The following is a 21422-nucleotide window of genomic DNA, read 5'->3' on the forward strand; positions in this document are numbered from 1 at the left end:
ATAAAGGGTCTAAATATCCTAAACGCTTACTGTAAAGAAGCCGAATCCATTAATTAAAAACGGTTCATTGATTATTAAAATAGTTGCAGATTCATTTTCTATTGATGGATAAATCGATTTATTAAAATAATCATTGTAGCTTTATCTAAATACTTACTCCACCACTGCCTAGATACTGAAAAGGGTTAGTGACCTGCTAATTTCATTAATGTTATTGGAGTAAAAAAAACATATGGCCAACAGACATCACCGGTTAGAGCATTGAGATCAATGATCTTCTAATTTCTCATGAAACACATTGAGTATAATCTTTAATTGAAGTATGAATTAGTGGTTTCCAAACCAAGCAATGGTTGATGAATTACTCATGTTTTCCTATGGTAAAAATAGCAACACAGCAATGAACTCAAAGTCATACATTTGAATATTCACAGGTACTAACAGCAAAATGTACTCAGAGCATCAAATGTAAAAGTACTCATCAGGCAGAATGCTCTCTTTCAAAGTATCATATAATTATGTGTGATATTAATCTGTATAAACTGTTACTGATGGAATGTCATCGGTGTGATATCATCCCATTCTTGGCCACCATATATATACTATATAAATACTGTTTGGTAGTTTAATCTGTAACAATATATCATGTTTTAAAAGTTGGGCATGTTTTTTTAATGTAAGATTATAACTTGTAAAAGTAACTAGTGACTATAGAATTAGTATATGAACATACTTTCCATCACTGCTTGAGAGAAAACTAAAGTGTTGCAAGATGATTAACAGGAGAGGAAGTAGAAAAAAATTTGATCTCTGACTGTTTATTTTTTCAAATAATTTTTTACAAATAATCAGAGAAAGAAAAAAAAATTACCCTTCACTTGAACTTGTCACAGCCGTGTCGATACAGCTAACATGTGACGAGGAGATGCAACTAAATATCACCTCTTTAGAGGTTTGTACATGAAGACTTAGTGAGCAGGGTGGACCGTGTGCACCTTCTTAATAAGTTGTCACCATCCTCTCAGGAAATGAAGGCACAGAGGCTGAGATGATAAGTAATTTGTGTTCCAGAGCAGGGGCAATGGAGCGTTATCATCACCATATTAACCTACTTCTTGAGTGTTTGAGAACCGTTCCTCAGCGAAAGGCCGTCACAGAGCTCAGGACTTTCCCCCGAAAGAAGAAGCACCCACCAGATGAGGAATTAACATATTATTTGTGACAGGATTTAGTGTGAAGTGTTTATTTTATCATCCTCATGGGTCAGAATGGTACAAAAGTCGGGTCAGAGCATTAGGAAATCAAAGATGTTCATTGATACAGACATCACGCTTATAAAAGCCAGTGTCCAATCCACTTGGCAACAATTCATTATTAAAGGCATTGTCACATGTGTCAGGTGTGATTCCGTCCATGGTAAATACAATCATGTATTTAAAAACATTTCACACCGAGGTACAGATCAGATGCAATGCGAAAAAATGCAATGCAAACATGGCAGTTTTCAATTCGTTCTTTAGGGTAGGTTCAGTCGTGTGAGATTTGTATGTGAATGTCCGAAAAATGTACAATCCTCAGGGCATACGGATATCAAGAGATCCTTCACCTCCACTTCCAGTATGTTAGATTGTCAAGAGTCGTTTCTGTTCAGTTGTGAAATACATGTGTTTGGGGACATGAGCTGCATCCAAAGAAACCAGCAACTCGTTGTCAAACCTCTGTTAAACCCTTCTTTGGATCCACATGAATCTACTGTACGAAAGAAGAAACAGATCAATCATCACACGGACTACACTTGTTAAGGCAACCATTACTTACAACCAGGAGCACATTTTCAATATTCCATGTTTTAACTTCAATTTGACGGAACACAAACATGACAAGAAAAAACATCTGCACAAAATAAAAAAGCTTTTAAATGTGTCGTTCAGGGCTATTTAATGTGTTCAGATGAGACATGATTATAGTTAAAGTGCTACAAATGTCATGTCACAGAGATGTTTATTAGTCACGGAACCTTCATCTTTTCAGTCTTTTGCAAACGGCTGACCGGCCTCATCTCACACAGTCACACTGCTTCGCGGACGCTGACGTGCAGGAAAGGGAACGGGGCCGCAGGTCGAATGTGCTCGTGACTCAGAGGGAAGTGACTGTGGTCACAGCTCTGGAGTTCATCAACCAAATGTTTGCGGATTTAAATCCAAACTGCAAATGTGTCAAGATGCTGACATAGACTGAAATTGGGGGAGTGATATATTAATATATCAACATGAACATGAACATTTTTGCAAATCCAACTAATTGCGATGCAGTGTGAATAAGCTCCCGGCGATGCCCTGAGGAAAGACAACTATGGCACTCCCAAACTTCATGAGCAAAGTACACCTGCTCCACCAAGAATGAATTTCGGGTTGGATTTCTCAGAACTTCTCCTTAACCATCCCCCCCCCCCCCCCCCCCCCCCCCCCCCAGGATTAAAAAGTGTATTAAGCTGTGACTATCAAAACTCTAATAACACGTTCAACAAGTTAAGGCCAAAACACACTTGAAACAACAGCTGATGTGAATGTTCTGGCCGTGGTAATTTGACACTGTGGTGCACTGCAGGACGGAGATTTTTAGCATCAGCAGCACTACAAGGTGTATATATTTATGTATATATTTAATGTGCTAGTACCTCGACGTCTATTTGAATACATTGTTTAGCATCCAACAGGTCAACGGACCCTATCTGACCCTATATGTCATGAAAAACATGTTGTTCTTCTTACTGTACCACAAGAATTAGAGGTGACATATTATGCTCATATTCAGGTTCATACTTTTAATTTGGGTTACCTCTTGAAAAGGTTTACATGCTCTAATGCTCAGAAAAGGCATCAGTGTTCTCATACTGCCGAAAACTGCAGCTCCTCTTTTCACCCTCTGTCTAAAGCGAGACTGGATTTCATTTAGCCCCCCTTCTCGATAAACCCCTGTCTGCTCTGATTGGCCAGCTGGCCCAGTCTGTTGTGATTGGTCAACCGATTCCAGAACATGTAGAAAATTTCACGGCCCTTCCCCAGAGAAGTGGAGATTCTCCGATTGCAGACGGGGTTACCCCAGAAGAGTCCAACTGTGACATCACAGTGGGAGAGAAATCTGAACCAGTTGTTCAGAACCAGGCTGTAGGGTTCAGCTAGCTCACAAAAAAATGACAGGGTGGTCGTCTTTCACACCTTTCAGCCAGGGCGGATGTATCAGAGTGGACATGCCACTTGAAAACAATAATCTTGAATTTTTTTTTTTAACATAGGAAGGAAAAGCTGAGGCTTTTGAATTACTGCCTTTCTCAGTTGTCATCTGTTCCTTTATGCACCCAACGTCGACTGTGACCTTTAAAACCGGTTGCTCCTCAACACATCCAGGACAACAGGACCACACCTCAGGACGGTGTGGGAGCACTAAACTAGGACATTTGGATTCAGCTAAGGCCTCAGCAAGGCAAGATTCACTGTGAACAAAGGAGCAGTTGTGTAATTACAGCCAAACTTCCCCAGAAACCCTTAAATAGCCTAAAATGCGGAAAAAGGAACAGCTGGTAACGATAAGACAACATACTGCATGACTGATACGCGTGAAACAAAGATGTAAACCATTTCAGCTATATATGTTTTTACATGAGGAACAACCGCACGTGAACGTTGTGTTCGTGATCGTTAATGGGGCATGCGGGCTTGTAAACAGTAAAGCCATATTAGCAGCAAGAGATGCCCGGCTGCGGTAAACATAGCAGGTAAACGCCAAATGATGCTATTAAATCCAACGTCTAAACAAGAAAAGTGTTTCAAGCACACAAAGCACTGTTGCACTTATTCGCACCATGGAATCACACATTCTGCAAACCCCCTGACTTCACCACCAACGTCAACACTCGTCTTCTTTGAGAACGACAGTACCTGGCAGCGAGTTCAGACTCTCCTGCCTCACATCTGCACTTTATCCACTTGCAAGTGCCACGTAAGCAATAATCATCGAAGGTCTCCGAGTTCAAAATCGTACTTGGGCATAAAACGGTACCTAGATTTTTGCTCCTTTTTATTGGACTATATTATATGATTAGTATTGTGCAAGCTCACATTAGTTATACTTTGACGAAGACAAAGAAATCAACTGTGACAGGGAGTTTTCTCAATGTTTGTGTGTCTGTAGCTTTAATACAGAGACAGCGACCTTTATGTGAGCAGGGGCACATTGTGTAATTATCATCACGTAAGTGAGGCAACATTCCTTCAATTGACCAAAGGTCAAATACAATCTTCAGGTGTATGCTCAATAATAATCTTAAAACAACATATTATTCTGGAGTGATCTTGTAGTTGAATGGCAACATGACGTGTAAGGCCACATAACTACATCGTCCTTGTTCAATTCTTGTCAGGTGTCGTGGAATTTTCGCCTATCCTCCCTGAGAAACTCTTAAGATGAGTCTTCTCAGGCACCAAGCAAAGCCATCTTATCGATGGCAAGCCGAAACAATCATTGAGCAGCTGAAGTCTCTCCCGAGGTGTCATAGTCGTGGGGAGATGGCGACATTACTCAAAGCTAAATACAACTACAGAGACCGGGGATGGGCAGACGGTCTTGGGACGTGATACACTGTGAACCTGTTGATCTGTGTAGCGAACCAGAAGTCTCCTCAATATTGAGCTCTTATAATAAATACTTCTGCTTAAGACATCCACGGTTTCCGTCTTCCTGAATTACCATTCACTCCATCAATAATTCCATTTCATCAGGGGCCTTTATTTCACGTAACACCCTTTCTCTTTCCCCGGGGTTTCCTGTCGGCCTCTTCACCAACCACTGTCAAATTAAGGCAAAAACAAACAAGCAAATAATGTAATTAAATTAAAATGTTACTCAGAGGCCTTCAGTCATCCACAGAATCTTCGTGACTGAATCTTCCAAACACAATACAGGCTGATTCACAGGCACAAACATGATGCCAGTGTGTGGAAGCATTTCGAAGCAACAAATGATGTATCCTGGAGTCAAAATAGATTCTTGAGGCCCATAAAAAGCCCATCTCACAAAATGTATATGACACATCAGTAATGTATGTGATGCTTCGTCATGCAAAATAAGGTAAAGCTAGCTTCACATGTCTAAATACGACACGTTTTGTGAAGCAAAATAAAGAGTACGAGAAAAGCGGTGCATTTCTTCACCACAGATCCCAGTTAAAATCTACCCTGCCCACATCTGTTCATCTGTTTTTTTTGGCTCTTTCAACGAAACAGGTTTTCTTTAGAAAGGTCCTACTGCAGTTGGATGAGATTTCTCTTTGGAAGTCTTGAAAGTCGACGTCCATACTCACTTTTCTGAGCCCACATGGCTAACAACGCAGCAAACCTCAAACTGAAGTTTGCCGCTGTTCATAAGCAACATCACTGCTCGTTTTTTTACCCTCAAATCAACCATCTCTCCTTTACAGCTCACCACTGAGGGTTTGGCCCAAGCTTGCTACTTGTCAGCCCTCAAAAGCTGCTCTTTGACCTCTGATGGCAGCGTGTTGAACAGGTTCTCCTCCACCACCAGGCTGCTCCTCTTCAACAGCCGACACTCGCCGAGCTCCACAGGGAGACATTCTAAGCGGTTCCCCCTCAGCTCCAGCTGGGTCAGCCCGGTGAGTTCTCCAAAGCGGGATGGCAGCGTCTGCAGGCAGTTGCTCCCCAGATTCAGAGTATGCAGCTTCTTACACTGGAAGAGCTCTGGGGGTAAAGTCACGATCTGAAGTGAAGAGGGCAAGAGGTAGAATAATAAGGAGCCAGTAAACAGAAAGGCTGAGCTCTTCAATTTTTAATCCATATGAAATGGCCAGATGAGGCAGGGATCCCAGACGTGAGCAAAGGGCAATCATAAAAAAAGAGGCAGCTGTTTCTTCTATACTGAGTGAAGAATAGTTTGTTCATAGATCATGTTGATTTCAGAACAAATCAAAATACGATTAAGGGGTAAAAGCTTTAGGGTTAAAGTCTTGTAACAAAAAACCCAGACAAAATAGCTTAAAAGGTATCAACAAATAATTTAAAACCAACAGCCAGCCGAGGTCTTTGTGAGCTCACATTTAATGAACTCCTCGTCCTAATTCTTTGTGTTTCTCTAAAAACCAAAATTTGAACTCACATCCTATCGAGGATGAGGATGAGGATGTAGACAAGGGAGGCCTACAAGGAGGGTCCAATTTAACTGAGCTATTTTTGGCTGCGCACAATTGTGTTGGAACCTATTTTCAGTCTGCAACCACACGAGCAAACACAATAAAATGGCAGGAGGCTTCATTGAAAACACATGATCCATGGACGGACCCTGTCATGAATGTGTTGGCAGAATTTGGTACAACCATCGAAATATTACCTCAAATTAACCTTTGCACCTGAAATAAACAAATATCTGAAAATAAAGGGCATTTGTTCCAGACAGACATGAAGACTTTTATCAAACATGTTAGCAGTTAACATCACAGATTGTGTTAACAACATGCCAAGGAAGAAAAAGGACCAAGATCACATCAGTGTTTTCAAACTTTTTCTCACCTGAGCGGAGATATTTTCCTGTATGAAATGAAGCAAAAATCTTAACTTCTTCTCATATTTTAAACAGGCAAATATACAACATTATACCTGCTAAAGATTCATAACTGAAAAACTGTCCAAGCCTCACTAGTGTGGTTATCTTTGAAGTAATTACGGACCTATCCAAGCAGTTATAAGAGCAGACCTGGAGACAGGAGTGTAGGAAATGAGACCAACTTTCAGTGAAATGATAAACATGAAGTGAACAAATTGAAGGTAAAAAAAATAAAAAGTATTCTCACGTGGTTCGCTGTTACAGCAAAGTACTGCAGGTTCTGGAGGAAGCCAATGTCAGCATGGATGCTGGTCAGATTGTTGTGACTCAGGTCTAAGAAGCGCAGCTTGCGACAGAAGAAAAGCTCGCTGGGGATATCCATAATCTTGTTCCTGTTGAGATACAGCCTCTCCAGGTCGGCAAGCACTCCTATTTTATAGGGGATGTACTTGATATGGTTGTACCACAGCTTCAGGCACGCAAGCCGGTGCAGGTGCTGGAAGCTGATGACCTCCTCTATTGTTTTCAGATTGTTGTCCTTAAGGTCAATCTCCTGCAGATTGTACAGACTAAAGATGGAATGAGGGATGCGTTGAAGGTCACAGTGAACAAACTCAAGCTCCGTCAGGTTGACCATTTTCGTCAGGTTGTTGATAACCATCAGCTTGGTGCCTTCGTTGTCGATGGACAGCTTTTGGAGGTGCTCGCCCACATCTGTCACTACCTGTGGCAGCCTGGTCAGGCTGGTTTTCAGACGAAGCACTTTGAGCCTTTTGAGCTCTCTGAGCCCATTGATGGCAATTAAACTATCGTTATCAGAGCCCAGGTTCCCAGTGAGGTGCAACTCAATGAGGCCCTTCAGGCTGTAGATCCAAAGAGGGATCTCATTGATGTCACTGAACCTGATGTGGAGAGACTTCAGGTTGTCCCTGAGGGTAGCCAGAGCTGGAGCCTCAATCTTAGCTGGCGTGTGGTAAAGCCACATCTCTCTCAGGTTGGGAAGCTGGGCGATGGTTGGTGGTATCGTTAAGTCAGGGATAAGCTCCAGCTTGAGCACTTCGAGCTCGGTCAGATCAAACACTGGGTCTGGGATCGCACTGAGTCTGAACAGATGCAGCTCCAGCTTCTCCTGGGAGTTCTTGGTGATGCGCTGCCTCAGCTTCTCCAGTGTCCAATCATTGTTCAGGTTCAGCTGCCTCAGCTTGTTCTCACTCACCTCTGACAGAAACACAGCAAAGCGCTTGGAATACAGAGGGTCATACTGATCTATCATGTGTAGCATGAAAGCAAAGTCGTTCTTCACGTCAGGGATGTCGCTGTACCTGCTCTCCTCTCGGATTGATTCAAACGAGTAGGTTTTGAGCGAGCGGCTGAGCATCCAACACAGAGTGTACATGCAGATAAGACCATAAACCACAACCAGGCTGATGTAGAAACAGGCCAAAATCTTGAAAAGTGTTGCTAACGGGTGGGCACAGGAGAATGTGCTGTACCCTGTTAGCTTCTGAATGTTCACTGCGCATATTACACTGAACCTGATGTAGCGTACATAGTAGGCTGTGTAGCTAATTATCAGTAAAAACTTGATCACTTTGATGATGGTCTGCCGTATGTACAGAAGGTAGACTATGTCACCCTCCTCTACATGGATCCTGAACTTCTTCACCTTCTCAAAAAGGGCCTTAGCCTGCTCACCTTCTTTTTTATCCAAAACCCCAGTTTCTGAGCGATCTACTATTCCTTGGTCAATTCTGGACTTTCGTTGAAGCATTGGCACACTAGCCTCAACATCGTCGCTCACACCAGAGGCCTTCTTGTCCATCGTAGCGCTCATTTTTCCTAGATGTTTGGCACCGCTTTCCTTCTCCACGGTCTCCGACAGAGCCCTCGTTGTCCACGGGGAGTCAAAGCACTTGTGGAGGATGGAGACAAAGTGCTCCAGTTTTGAGCTTGTGCGGGGAAACTTGAACCAGAAGTTGCTGCAGGCCAGGAAGATGAGGGTGTGGAGTAGCACCAGATAAGGGAAATATTTTGCAAACCAATGTAGTTCACTCTCATAGCAGACCGCATCGACATAATTATACTGATGACGGTCGAGGTCGTACAGAATGCCTTTGGGTTCCAATGGAGAGAGGGCGGTCGTGTTTTGGTGAGGCATGGTCTTGCATGACTTGTTGACCACCCACTTGCAAGGCAGGCAGATCATCTTGTCTTGAGTGACCTGCAATGTACCACTGAAGACTGCAATCATCAGCATGATGACTGAGATGTAGTCGGTGAAAACGTCCCACCATGGCTTCAGGATACGGTACGTAGGCTGGGTGTCAGCAAGGTACCGGAGCTCTGTGATGGGAATCATGATGGTTTATCTAAAAAGAAAAAACAACAACAGAAAACTAGGAGTTAGTTGATGACACGGTAAGTTCAAAACATCACATTACTGACCATTTTGTAAACCCTTATGTGCTTATATCAAACTTCCTTGCTGTATGTTGGCAGTAGAATTGAAAGAATTAGTCAATTAATCGAGTCTCGAGAATAAGAAATCCTATATCAATTTTTGGGGATTTTTTAAAAGTATCTTAAAGCACCAGTGAGTAATTTTCTGGGGGCATCTGGTGGTAATGTTGCAAACCGCAACCAACTGAGCACACGACAGGGACACTTTATGGTGGCGCCAGAAATGCAACGCGAATGCGACGTATTCTGGACCGTTTTGTGCAAGCATTTTCAACACGACTAGCAAACATGGTGACTTAAACGGAGGTCAGTTCCACCTAATGTAATTATATTGAACTCATTCAAAGTTGACGAAAAAACATTGGTTCTTTGTTGCAGGTGATTATACATATATCAACACATAGTAATTGACAATATATTACATTTCTGTGAATAAGTTCTTCTAAATATTACACACAATAGCTTTACGGTTAAAGGGGCAGTAAGTGATTTTAGAGAAAGCTTGTCCCCCTTGTTAGTTGTTGATGATTTTACTGCACTGGCCAGACCGCAAACCCATAGCCTCGGGTATGGGAGACCGACGCAAGCATTATCCTTAGAAGCTTGGACAAATCACATCTCAAAACAAGACCTGAACGACAAATTCTAATTTCCAGATGAGCTTTGTCGAATGTGTGTAACAAAAAAAGCTTTGTTTTATCCAGTTCAAACCAGAATGGCAGTACAATCCCTGTGGGCCTCCGGTGATAGGCCACTGCTTTACCTCAACTCAGAAACTACAGGACAAAGAGATATAACAGCATCTGCCAAAACACCTCTGCAATGCGATAATTCACATGGTATTAGAACAGGCAACATTTGATACCAGTAGAGTTTATATTCTGTTGTATGGCAAAATGATTAATCACCTCAAAACCCAGAACATATGCAAATTATTGTCTTACAACACAGATAAATCAATCTGCTCACTTTCAGCTCACTTTCACTGTTGGACTGATGCTCGAGCAACTTCAACCAGTAGTTGTTTTTTGTGTTTCAAACTAAAAATAGTGGTGATAAGGTTGAGTTACCTGTAACTATAAAGATTCATCTACATGCTTTAAGATAAAGGAACATTTTTGAAGAGCTTCACTCTGGCCAAACAAAAATAAAATAAAGATCCCATGATCTTGAAATAACATGAAATAATAATGACTTTGAAAAATAAACACAAGTCTGCCCATTTCTGATCTTGTCTAGGATTCACGAAAATGCACGTCTTTCCAAACTGTCCGCCCCCACACTTCCAACTGAGGACTTCTATGATAAATGCAATCTGATCACCACCACAAACAGTACCAGAGGAATATACTGTCCTGATCTTAAAATGAATAATAGCTTAAAAAAAGAAAAAGGTCAAGACTGGATTACCCCTCTCCTTGGTTTCCTGTTTGCAGCTTTACCCCTGGTCATATCTCCTGAGTTTGTGCCCTGAGCAGAACAGAGCTGCTTTTGTGTAGGAGATTTTTGTCAAAAAGTCTTTGACACGTGGGCTGAGAGAGGAACAGGTGAACTATGCTGCTGTGAGAGCCATTATATTACAAAGACTAGTACAGTTTTCCTCAAGGACACCGGTGTCTCTTAAGTGGAGTTGAACAGAAAAATACAGGGGGGGAAAAAGTATTTTTGCAGCATATTCTCCATCTATTGCTCCCTTGACTCCCTATGGCTTGAACGATTGTTAAAAATAGAGTTTTGACAAAATTAATAATCACTGGGTAATAAAAAATATTCAACCACAGGCCAACTTCAGGCCTCACAGAAAGGTCAAGGTTGTGAATCTAACAGCTGACTTATTCCTTCCATTTGAGAAGTCGTAATCCTCAAATTGTCCTTAGCCCCTTAACTTAGAAAAAAAGAAAGCTGTCTGTTGGATGTTTTTTGTGTGTGTGTGTGTGTGTGCGTGCGTGTGTGTGTGTGTGTGTGTGTGTGTGTGTGCGTGTGTGCGCGCGCGTTAGCCCTGTGCCCTCTTGCACAATCCATGCTGGCAGGAAAGGGGTCAGCTCCCCCTGAAACCCTTAACAGGATAAGTAGAAAATTATTTTTTGGATGGAAAGAACTCCAGGTTTACCTTCATTTTATAGAACGGTAGAACCTTGATTAAATTCTGTTGGATTGATATGTGGCTTTTGTGATTGGTACATCTCTCACTATGCTTTACTGTAACAACTTCACAAGTTGACATGCATGAGACTGATTTAGCCCAATGAGTGCACAATAATGCAAGACACAATTGGTGGTTTGACAGAAAATCAATCAGCGAATATTTTGGAAAATAAACAAACATTTCCAAGCGTTTCCAAATCCCAGCTTCTCTAATGTGAGAAAGTGTTGCTTCTTAAGGTCTTACAACAACTGGACACATCATTGTACATTGTATAGCTTTGGGTGTTTTTTCCCAGTTCCTTGTAAACAAAATCCCTCTCCAGGGGGTATCTGTGGAGAACCGAACTGTCCCAGATTCCGATCTCAGCCCCTCTGCTCCAACTTTGACAATGGCAGATCAGAGACAGGGGCCTGTACTACAAAGCCAGTAAAACATACCCAGGATATGTTTTCGATATCTGAAATCTGTATTAAGAAGCAGGATTTGTGGTCATCAAGGTAGCTTGAGGTTTAACCGTGGGTTTTCTGTCCTACAAAGCTGATTCTCTTCTTACCATGGCACCGTGGCAATTGGTGCTGAACAGGTAACCTGCTCAGGGGCAGGTTAAGTTTGGTGTTAAGAGATCAAAGCCAGTCACCAGTCCAACTACTGACCAATCAAGATTACTGGAAAGACCAGCGTCATCATTCTACAGGATCCTGAACGGGACAAAAGAGTTTAGAGTAACGTGACAAATAAAAAAGCACAACAGATATTGTGCTCAACAGTGACCACACACTTTTAGTTTAGTCGGTCATATAAACAGTTTTAAGCCTCAAACCAAAACCAATAAACCACGAGATGAATCATTACCATAAAAAAATAAAACGTACATAAACATTTTAAGAGTAAAGGAACTATTCCTCCCATAAACAATAGCACATGCCTTTCCAACAACTTCCAACCAATCAGAGACGTCGATGTTACACTTTAGGATTGTGGGTAGTGTATTTCTTGTCAATGATATCGCGGATGAAACATGTTTTAATTACAACAATGTTGATATGATACAGTTTTTGGCTTCTAGAGGTGCATAAACCGTTGTGTCACAACCTTATAGCTCGGTGTAAGTCTACCTTGGATGGTTATGTCATTATGGCTAATAATCAAAATGTTGATTCAGTATATGAATGGGGTTTTCACTTCTGTGGGCTGTAGAGCTCCTGCTGTTTCAGACTTTTCATGTGTCCACTCATGTTTCAAATAAACAGGTTTCAAGTAAGTAAATACATAGACTCATTAATAGAAGAGCTTCATTTGAATTTGAACAATAAAGAATATTCGATTCCCGACAAATCCCTGACAGTGTTTTACTTTCTTATTCTATCACTGTAGCTTGGAACATCACGAGGAGACTATGACGATAAATAGTTATAAAAACGTAATACAATCTCTTTTAGTAGAACAATGATTCACATACTGATCAATATTTCTCACGATCATGAATAAACAGTCCAGTGTGATTGATGATATCACACATTTACTCCTTCTCTCCTCTGCTTCAGCAGCAGAACCAGTATAAAATCATTTCAGCTTCTCTTCAGACAAAGTGGCGAAAATGTTGATTGTTAACATTATATTTTGAGGCTGACTTAAAATTTAGAAAAATATTCAGTGGTCCTTTTCTGTTTTAGTTGTTTGATCATCTTATTAACATTTAACTTTGTAGAATGTCCCTTTGACATGTCGCTCAAAATCAGCGCACTCGTGAACCGATAGGAAAACCCAAGGTTGACAAGGGGTGTGGTCGAATTGTCAAATTTGCTTTGGAAGTTTCCTAAATCATGATCATCGGCAGCCATGATATGCGCTGTAAGAATTCTTTAAATGCTTAGGAAAGATGCTTCAATGCTTCCTTTCCTATCTCCTTTAGCATAGGGTACACTGGAAGTTCCTATGCGAAAGGAAAAGAGAAACAGACGCCCGACAATTCATTGTGGCATCAATATTTAACGTGACGGACGTTAAAAGATTTAATCCGAAGCAGAAGACGAGTATTAATGAAAAAAAATTTGAAATTAAAAAATGAAACGCTAAAATATACATATTAAGGCAAAATGCTCACTGATAAGGATGCTAAGGGATTTGCCAAGGCCCTTTTCACAAACTAACAGCTGTGAAAGCTTAGAGAGGATGTCCAAGACACATGAGAGGTGGTTTGATATGAATAAATTTATAAACGAGAGCTATTCAAAAAGAAAAACCTTGAAACATGAATATTAAAGCAAAGTGCTCACTGATAAGGATGCTAAGGGATTTGCAAAGGCCTTTTTCACAAACTAACAGCTGTGAAAGCTGTGAGAGGATGTCCCAGACACATTAGAGGTGGTTTGATGTCAATTAATTCTAAACAATGAGCTATTGAAAAAGAAAACCTTTATTTTAAATTATTGTTAATTTCATTGTTATTTTTTTTCAACTCTCAGGTGTGAAATACTAAAAGGCTGTTATTCTGTATAATGGCCGTGGTTTGACATTCCTATGTCTTAAACAAAAAGGTTATTTAAGATGGAAATGGGTCGTCCCTGACAACGGCTATGGTGACATGCGCACTGGGAGCTAATGAAGATAACAGCCGCGAAAATCGAGAAATGTGAAATATGAAAATGACTTCATCCCGGCTTGTTTTACTACCTTGTGTGACGAAGAGATAATCAAATCTTCGAATTTAAGGAAAACAAAACAAGACAGTTAGCGATTAATTTTCCATCGATTGATAAAATATCACCGAAAACAATCGACTTCACACAATAAAAGAATGCAGTTTAACTGAACAACCTCGCTTTATTGTGTTGGGGGTCAACATTGTGACACGTAGTTTCACAATGTATATGACAGCTCTTCACTTGAATCTACTGTCTACAGTCTGTGCTCCATCATTGTTATCGTCATAGCAACAGAATACCTGGCTGGCCCTCCGACAGTGGACGGAACGTTACAGATACACGATCGAGAATATTCTATTAGTAAAAAAACAACAATCTGGGGTTAAGAGTCTGTCTGTGACGCAGCCCGGTAACACGACATGTGATCCAACCCTTGACCGCGAGCTTTCTTTAATTTACCGCTCCTCTCCACAACAGCGGTCAGACGAGCGGCGACGGGAGACGACGTCCTGTCGCGCCGATGCCCAGTTCGCACTCTGCGGCACCGAGCCGCGCAGCTAACCGGCTAGATAAACGCCCATTGGGGCATTAAGACCAAAAGAAGCGACCCACCTGTTTTATTCAAGCCGGTGTCCGTCGCCTCCTTCGCACACGGGAGACACATTTCTCTAACGTTTCTCGGCAGCTGCGGCCGGTGGGCGGACACCGGGCCCCCGAGCCCCGAGCGCCTGTGACGGAGTCGAGAAGCACACGGAGGCTGCTGCGAGCGCAACAGCTGGTGCACGCGACTGGCGGAAGTCGTGACGCAGAGTCACTTTCAAAATGAAAGCACAGCGTACATGCAGTATGAGAACACCACATACCAATGAATCTAGTACTGTATAATTGCTTGATTATGTGAAGGAAAAATATTGGGTCTCTAATTCCAGTGTTTTATTTTTGTTTTTCTTTCTTTCTTCTCTTACCTTCTTTCTTTCTCTTTTTCTAGATATGGAGGCTGTTTGTGTAATGTTCACACTGTTACACCTGTGTGATGAATCGTTATAATCCTCTTCCAAAAGCTGCTGTGAAGTAAATTGTAAAACGTGTGTGTACAGTGCTATGCAAAAAAGTCTGACCCTTCACAATGACAGCAGCCAGAGCCGTAGATCTCAACATCCTGGAGTCAGTCTGTGATTACATGAAGAGACAGAAGACATATTAGAGACAGATCGAATCCACACAAGAGCTGCGGCATGTTATCTTCGATACTTAAAACAACCTACCTGCCAAGTCACATCAAACTAGATATAGATGTTTCCTGTTCACTGAAATGCAGGAACCAGTGCATGAGAAGAAGTTTTTGCTTGTAGTGATTCACTTCAATGTAGACAACTCCACCTCGTATCATGCCTTATTAGGTTCTTGTGTTCTTGATTTTGTTTGTTATTTTGTTTTTGATCAGGATGTAACAATTAATTGTCAATCAATGAGAGTTGATAACAGCACAAATAAACTGCACAAGGACTTACCACAGAAGCAGTGTGTCAGCACTGGGAAAGTCTACCATTTTAGACTGACTCCAGTTTCCCCAAAACAAGCTTCCCCCACCTTCACGAGCAGTATTTTGGAAAAGGGTTAAGGACCAGCACAATAAGTTGGTGATGCGTGCTGATTGCCGTTCAGCTCAGCCATACGCTCTTGCAGCAGCCTTGGCCTGAGCCAGTTGGAACAATGGTGTGAATCGTTTTGTCATGAATGCACGACATATCCTTATTTGTCCTATCCCCTCTAAAGCTTTGGCAATCAATGAGGTGAGGTAACCTTCGGTGAACAACTCAGCACAATATTTATAAAGAAGGAATAAAGTCATAGGTGTTGAAGTTCACTTGACTAAACTTAGTGTTTAGTTATTTTTCCACCACTGAAACACATTTGACTCAGACTAAATTCAGGGCATCTATAACCCCAAAAAGCTCATTTATATTTGTATTATTATTCCGTCAAACAGATAACAGAATAGAAACAAACTTACTCAAAGTTTCCAAGCTATTATATCTAATTAAAATGTCAAATTTTATACATTCAATTTCATTTTTTCTGTTAAGAAAAAAACAATCTCTTTAGGCCAACGCAAAAAACGTGCAATTTTGCCTGCTCAAACGTCATGTCAATAATAAACGCTTTATATTGTTGTAGTAACAATTTGTCAATAAAGGTCGTTTTGAAGGTACCATTTGATGATGTCATCAACCGGGGACGACTCACCCGTTGATGAAGTGGGTGGTGCCGTGTAAACAACGCGGCCGCAGTCATGTCGGTGTTACACCGGTGTTTCGCTCTTTTGCGGACGCACTCCTCCTCGGGCCCGGTGCTGCCCGTCGGCCGGCGGCTTCGCTGTTGTCCCGGCCGGTCAGCTCTGTCCAGACTGAGCGCTGGGTCTCTCCGTCGTCCTCCGGCACCACGGACAACCACAGGCGGGACAACATGTGGTCATTTGTCCCCCGCCGACAGAAGTCGAGGAGTCTCAACGTCGCAGGGTGTCTGCGGCGACGCTGTTGGGAAGATCGAGTCGACACATTATCATCTTGTCTACACGTGCAAGGTATCGCAGGGGCAGACCCACAGATCCGGTCTGTTCTTCTGTCCCCGGGCCTGTGTTTCTGAGTGTAAGAGTCTGGTATCTTGACACGCAGGCTGTATCGTGTTTGCAGGTTTGCTCCACTCGATCCAAGGAGCAGATATCCAAGCTGGCGTACCACAAAGGTGTAGTGATAGTGAGGTGTCCAGGATGTGACAATCACCACATCATCGCCGATAACCTCCGCTGGTTCTCTGACCTGGAAGGGAAGAGGTTCGTGGTGCTTTCCTCTTCTCACTTCAACATATAGACACGTCTGTTGTTTAACCTACCCTCTTTGCCTGGGGTGGTGGACAAAATAATTAGGACACCCGTGAACATAATGCAATGCAATTCAACAACACCATTCAGTTGCATCAACACTGCTTGATCACAGTTTCAATAAAAAGTGAACATTATATCCCTCGTGAAGGATTCATTGCAGCACCGTTGCATTAGACCGCATTCGTCTTAGCTTGATGTACTTAATAAACAGATGAATGAATGCATAAGGTACATTGTGTGTGGTAGATGCGGCAGTGACATACCATTTGAATTGCCTCATGCTGGTCAAACAGCGGCGACAAACCATTAAGTAGATGGCAGATGACCCATCCTGGCGAGAAGCGGTATCTGCCAGTGGAGGATTTAAATGCAATTTATAATAAGAACACAACCAAGGTATATCATAGTCAGCAGTGGTATATGGTATATCAAAAATCAGGGACATGCAGTTAAGAAGTTCCACTAGTTTAGTCTGACAGGGACATACCACGCAGAAACATCATACCAGAAGAAAAGTGGCATAACATCAGCCACTTTCTGTACTACGATTTATTGTAAATTATTATTTGACATATACATCTACCTGTTGTAAATATTGGTAAATATATGTGGATTATATTGGCGTAGCCGTATACTAATTAAACTGTTAAAGGGGCACTTTTTGGGTGTGTGCGCGGAAAAAAAATCTGGGTTTCTTCTCAGCCCGGGCTCTGTAAATCGAAAACCAAAAAAAGAGTGCGGACTTCACCGGACAACACTGCGAGTGCGGTTTATAAACATCACTCGTCGACACCTTAAGAGACGTGCTCGCGGGTGGTGATGCAACTCCACGGTTTTGGCCTAGTGGCTAGGGCATCGGACCCCCATACCCGAGGTCGCGGGCTCACAGAGCAGGAAAATCATAACAACAACAATAAAGAGAGAAACAAGCTTTCTCCCGAATTGTTTACTGCCCATTTAAGCGTTCCTATTTCTATTAAAACAAATGAGTGATACCGAAAACAACATGTACATTCTGCTATTTCTGAATGACTCTTGTCCGATGTGGTTTTTGTGCTTCAGAAACATTGAGGAAATCCTTGCTGCCAAAGGAGAGACTGTGAAGAGGGTAAAAGCCGGTGCTGCTTTGGAGATACTGGTGGATGAATCCAGCAAAGACGAGTCACAATGTAGTGGAGAGACGGAAAAATCAGACAGCGACCCAGAAAAACGATAGTATTGTTCATACTATAATGTGAATAGTTCAAGATGTTTATATTTAATGTCCTAATAAATGTAAATCTTTCTAAATGTCCCTTTGTCATACATTCTGAACAATGAGTGAAAGTGGATTGTAATAGTAAAATGTATTCAATTATTACCAAACCATTTTTTCTGCAACCAAAATACGTATATTGTATATATAAATAGCCAATGTCTTATTTGTATAGTATTTAATCATATTCCACGTGATCATTCAATGCAGTTCCGCTTTCAGTTCCTAAAAGTGTACAGGTAGTGATACATCTTGTTTTATTTGAATATTAACTGCAATTTCGCTTTAAACTGTCCTCTGTTTTTGACGCTTGGTTTAAAACCACGTGAGTTCTCGCGAGAGCGGCGCTGTGTTTTCGCTATCGATAGCATAGCTAGCATCTGGGTTGGCTACCTACATTCCCTGCAGTCTTCCGTCTCTGTTGGACCGCAATGGACGCCCTCGGAGCCCCAGGCGACGCGGAGAGGCCAGGGCACAGTCCTTTCTTAATCGGGGTCAGCGGAGGCACCGCCAGCGGCAAGGTCAGTCTTTTATTCTTAAGTCGGACGATCTCCCCCGACCACGGAAGCATTAGCATAGTAGCTTAGCTTAGTTTGTTGTGCGCCAAACTGTCAGACCAACTGGCACGCCCCCCTCGCCCGGCGAACGTTCCTTATACGATTTCATTAACACACTCTTTACGCGCAAAACACATCTGCTCTAATGTCACTGCCTCTTTCGTCACTTCTTTGCGACAGTTCTGATCGACAAAGATCGTCCTTCAGCTAACTAGCAACTGTTTAAATAATAATGTCACTCTCTGGTCACTTCCACACTCCAGGACGCGTGTGCGTAAAGTGCGTGTTGTGCACTCTGCAAGGGCGAACTTGCTAGTTTAACCTGTGTGAGATCATGTGTAATATTCATGACACGTGACTTCTCCGCCACAGTCAACAGTTTGCGCCAAGATCATGGAGCTCCTGGGCCAGAACAAGGTGGACCACCGCCAGCGGAAGGTGGCTATCATCAGCCAGGACTGCTTCTACAGAGTCCTGACTCCGGAGCAGAAGGCGAAGGCGCTGAAGGGCCAGTACAACTTCGATCACCCCGGTGAGGCCCAGGCTGCAGGCAAAAATGTGATCGTGCCAGTGTCTTCAATATGAGGATTTGCATACTCTTCTTAGTCATCCTCATCTGACATCTGAACAAGACTTCACCTTGGGCTGTGGGAAAGACAAATTGATAAATCAATCAAAAAGAAAAATCACAAGATAAATTGATAGTGACAATAATCAAAACTTGCAGCCCTAGTTCATTTAATAGTCGGTTCCTGATGAAGAGTTTATCATGGGAGAAGAAAAGCTCCCCTCATACGTCCACTTAAGTATATAGTAGCAATAATAGTGGTATGTGTTGTGTCTTACAGTATATCACATAAGTAAAAGGCATGCATTCAAAGTGTTAGTAGAAGTAGCAGATGAAAATAGAATAACTCAAGTAAAGCACCTCAGCACGGTACAGTTCTTGAGTTACTACTGGAGTTTGGGTCAGTTTACCGTCACCAAATTTGTGTCAGATGGGTCTAAAAGCTGAGGCACAAACTCTTAATGCCCCCACCTTTAAAAAAAAAAAAAAAAAGTGTTACACTTGAAAGGTTACACTGCATACCAAGTCACTGTGTAAACCAATATAACATCATTGATGTGCTAATCAATCTTGCAAAGAACTGCTAAATCTGGAGTTAACTGGACAGTCAACTTTGTGGTGAGTTTTTTTCCCCTGTATCTTCCTTTATTTGCTCTCATTCACACGATAACATCCAGTTTCTGTTCGTTGTCTTGCAGAGGCATTCGACAACGATTTGATGTACAAAACTTTGAAGGACATTGTGGAGGGAAAGGTGGTTGAAGTGCCAACATATGACTTCGTCACCCATTCCAGGTGGGTGGGGAGTGTGTTAATCAAGCCCCCGGTGAGAAATCCTTTTCCAGAGCTTCTGTATGACAAATCGTGTGTGCTTGTTAGGTTGGAAGACAGGATCACGGTTTACCCAGCCGACGTGGTCCTCTTCGAGGGGATCCTGGTTTTCTACCCCCAGAAAGTGCGCGACATGTTTCACATGAAGCTCTTTGTGGACACAGACTCAGACGTTAGACTGTCTCGCAGAGGTATCAACGTTTCTGTCCGACGCGCAATATTCCACTTGTTGTCACTGTGTATCAATTGGTTTGACTAAATGTCTCTGTAGTTCTCCGGGACATGAACAGGGGCAGAGACCTTGAGCAGATCCTCACGCAGTATACAACGTTTGTCAAGCCTGCTTTTGAGGAATTTTGTTTGCCTGTGAGTATGACGACTGATCGCGTACAAATCTTCCAGAATAATTCCGTCAACAAACCTCCTCCGAGCTTTTCTGTGACACTATGTCCTGTTCTCTCCCAGACTAAAAAGTACGCAGACGTCATCATTCCGAGGGGAGTTGACAATATGGGTAAGTGTTGTCATTTTTTCCTTGCGTAGAAACCGAACGCCATGAACACTTGACAAACTCTTCATCTCTCTCGCAACAGTGGCCATCAACCTCATCGTGCAGCACATCCAGGACATTCTGAGCGGAGACCTCTGCAAATGGCAGCGGGGGTCCATGAACGGCAACGGGCGGGGCTTCAAGCGGGCCATTTCCGACCAGGGGGACCTGCAGAGCGGTGCCGCCAATCCCCAAGGAAAGAGGGTCCTGCTGGAGCCCAGCAGTCGGCCTCACTGACGCATGGGGCGGATGGACGGACGTGTCCCGACTGTGAAGATGAGCTTTGATTCGGGATCGCTGCTACCGATTCGAGCAGAGGAGGGGTCGGCAACTGCGACACTGGTCTCACCTTCTCTCTGCAGCCGTTTTTAAAAATATCCACAGTAACAATATCGCAAGCACTCGGTGCTGCAAACTTCGTAATTTTATTGTTATTGTTGCTGCATAGCAAATCTGCTGTTGCTTTTCACATGTAACAGTCTTCCATGATATCGATAACGTTTCTTGTTGTTTTAACGGTGGTCAGATATTTACTGAAAAGGAAGGTAATGTAGTCGAGGCGAGGATGTGTTTTTAAAATGTGTAATTTTCCGTTGTGCTTCTGCACTTTGAGTTTGACCTTATGAGCTTTTGCTTTTTTGTTGCTTTAATGGAGATTAATATATTTATATTCTATATTATATTACTAATACTTAATGCATTGTAGTTATTTGCTGCTTTCCCCGTTTCTGTTTTTAAATAATTTATTAAAATAGGTCCAGATGTTTGTGTTATCACACCTACCTGTAGTTTGATATCGAGTGCTTCCTTTTGATTATTTAATGCGGAACACATGCCTTAACTTTTTCTTCTTAAGTTCATGTTCCATGCACCATTCTGTAAAACAATAAATGGAAATTGTTATTAAGGGTTCA

At 42.3% G+C, this 21422-nt stretch overlaps 3 protein-coding genes across 4 annotated transcripts; 2 read left to right on the plus strand and 1 right to left on the minus strand.

Moving 5' to 3' along the window:
- Positions 1-1227: 1227 nt before the first annotated feature.
- lrrc8aa (leucine rich repeat containing 8 VRAC subunit Aa) lies at positions 1228-14862 on the minus strand. Of its 2 annotated transcripts, XM_035609027.2 has the most exons (4): positions 14476-14862; positions 6860-8981; positions 5482-5772; positions 1228-1752 (listed from the first exon to the last, which is right to left on the minus strand). In XM_035609027.2, exons 2-3 carry the CDS (start codon positions 8969-8971, stop codon positions 5506-5508), a joined length of 2379 nt encoding a protein of 792 aa, XP_035464920.2. In that variant the 5' UTR covers positions 8972-8981; positions 14476-14862; the 3' UTR covers positions 1228-1752; positions 5482-5505. The 2 variants fall into 2 exon arrangements, with proteins under 2 accessions (XP_035464920.2, XP_047185506.1); XM_047329550.1 differs by lacking the exons at positions 1228-1752; positions 14476-14862 and adding an exon at positions 11656-11799 and having other exon boundaries at positions 4615-5772.
- A 1231-nt stretch (positions 14863-16093) lies between these two features.
- Positions 16094-18037, plus strand: dnlz (DNL-type zinc finger). The gene is made up of 3 exons (XM_047329553.1): positions 16094-16447; positions 16557-16696; positions 17810-18037. The coding sequence occupies exons 1-3, from the start codon at positions 16157-16159 to the stop codon at positions 17961-17963; spliced, it is 585 nt and encodes a 194-aa protein (XP_047185509.1). The 5' UTR covers positions 16094-16156; the 3' UTR covers positions 17964-18037.
- Positions 18038-18333: 296 nt separating this feature from the next.
- uck1 (uridine-cytidine kinase 1) lies at positions 18334-21411 on the plus strand. The gene is made up of 7 exons (XM_035609030.2): positions 18334-18523; positions 18932-19091; positions 19826-19922; positions 20007-20149; positions 20230-20324; positions 20424-20472; positions 20552-21411. The coding sequence occupies exons 1-7, from the start codon at positions 18434-18436 to the stop codon at positions 20743-20745; spliced, it is 828 nt and encodes a 275-aa protein (XP_035464923.1). The 5' UTR covers positions 18334-18433; the 3' UTR covers positions 20746-21411.
- Positions 21412-21422: the final 11 nt, after the last annotated feature.

Source organism: Scophthalmus maximus, chromosome 20, assembly GCF_022379125.1.
Source record: "Scophthalmus maximus strain ysfricsl-2021 chromosome 20, ASM2237912v1, whole genome shotgun sequence".
Classification (NCBI taxonomy): domain Eukaryota; kingdom Metazoa; phylum Chordata; class Actinopteri; order Pleuronectiformes; family Scophthalmidae; genus Scophthalmus; species Scophthalmus maximus.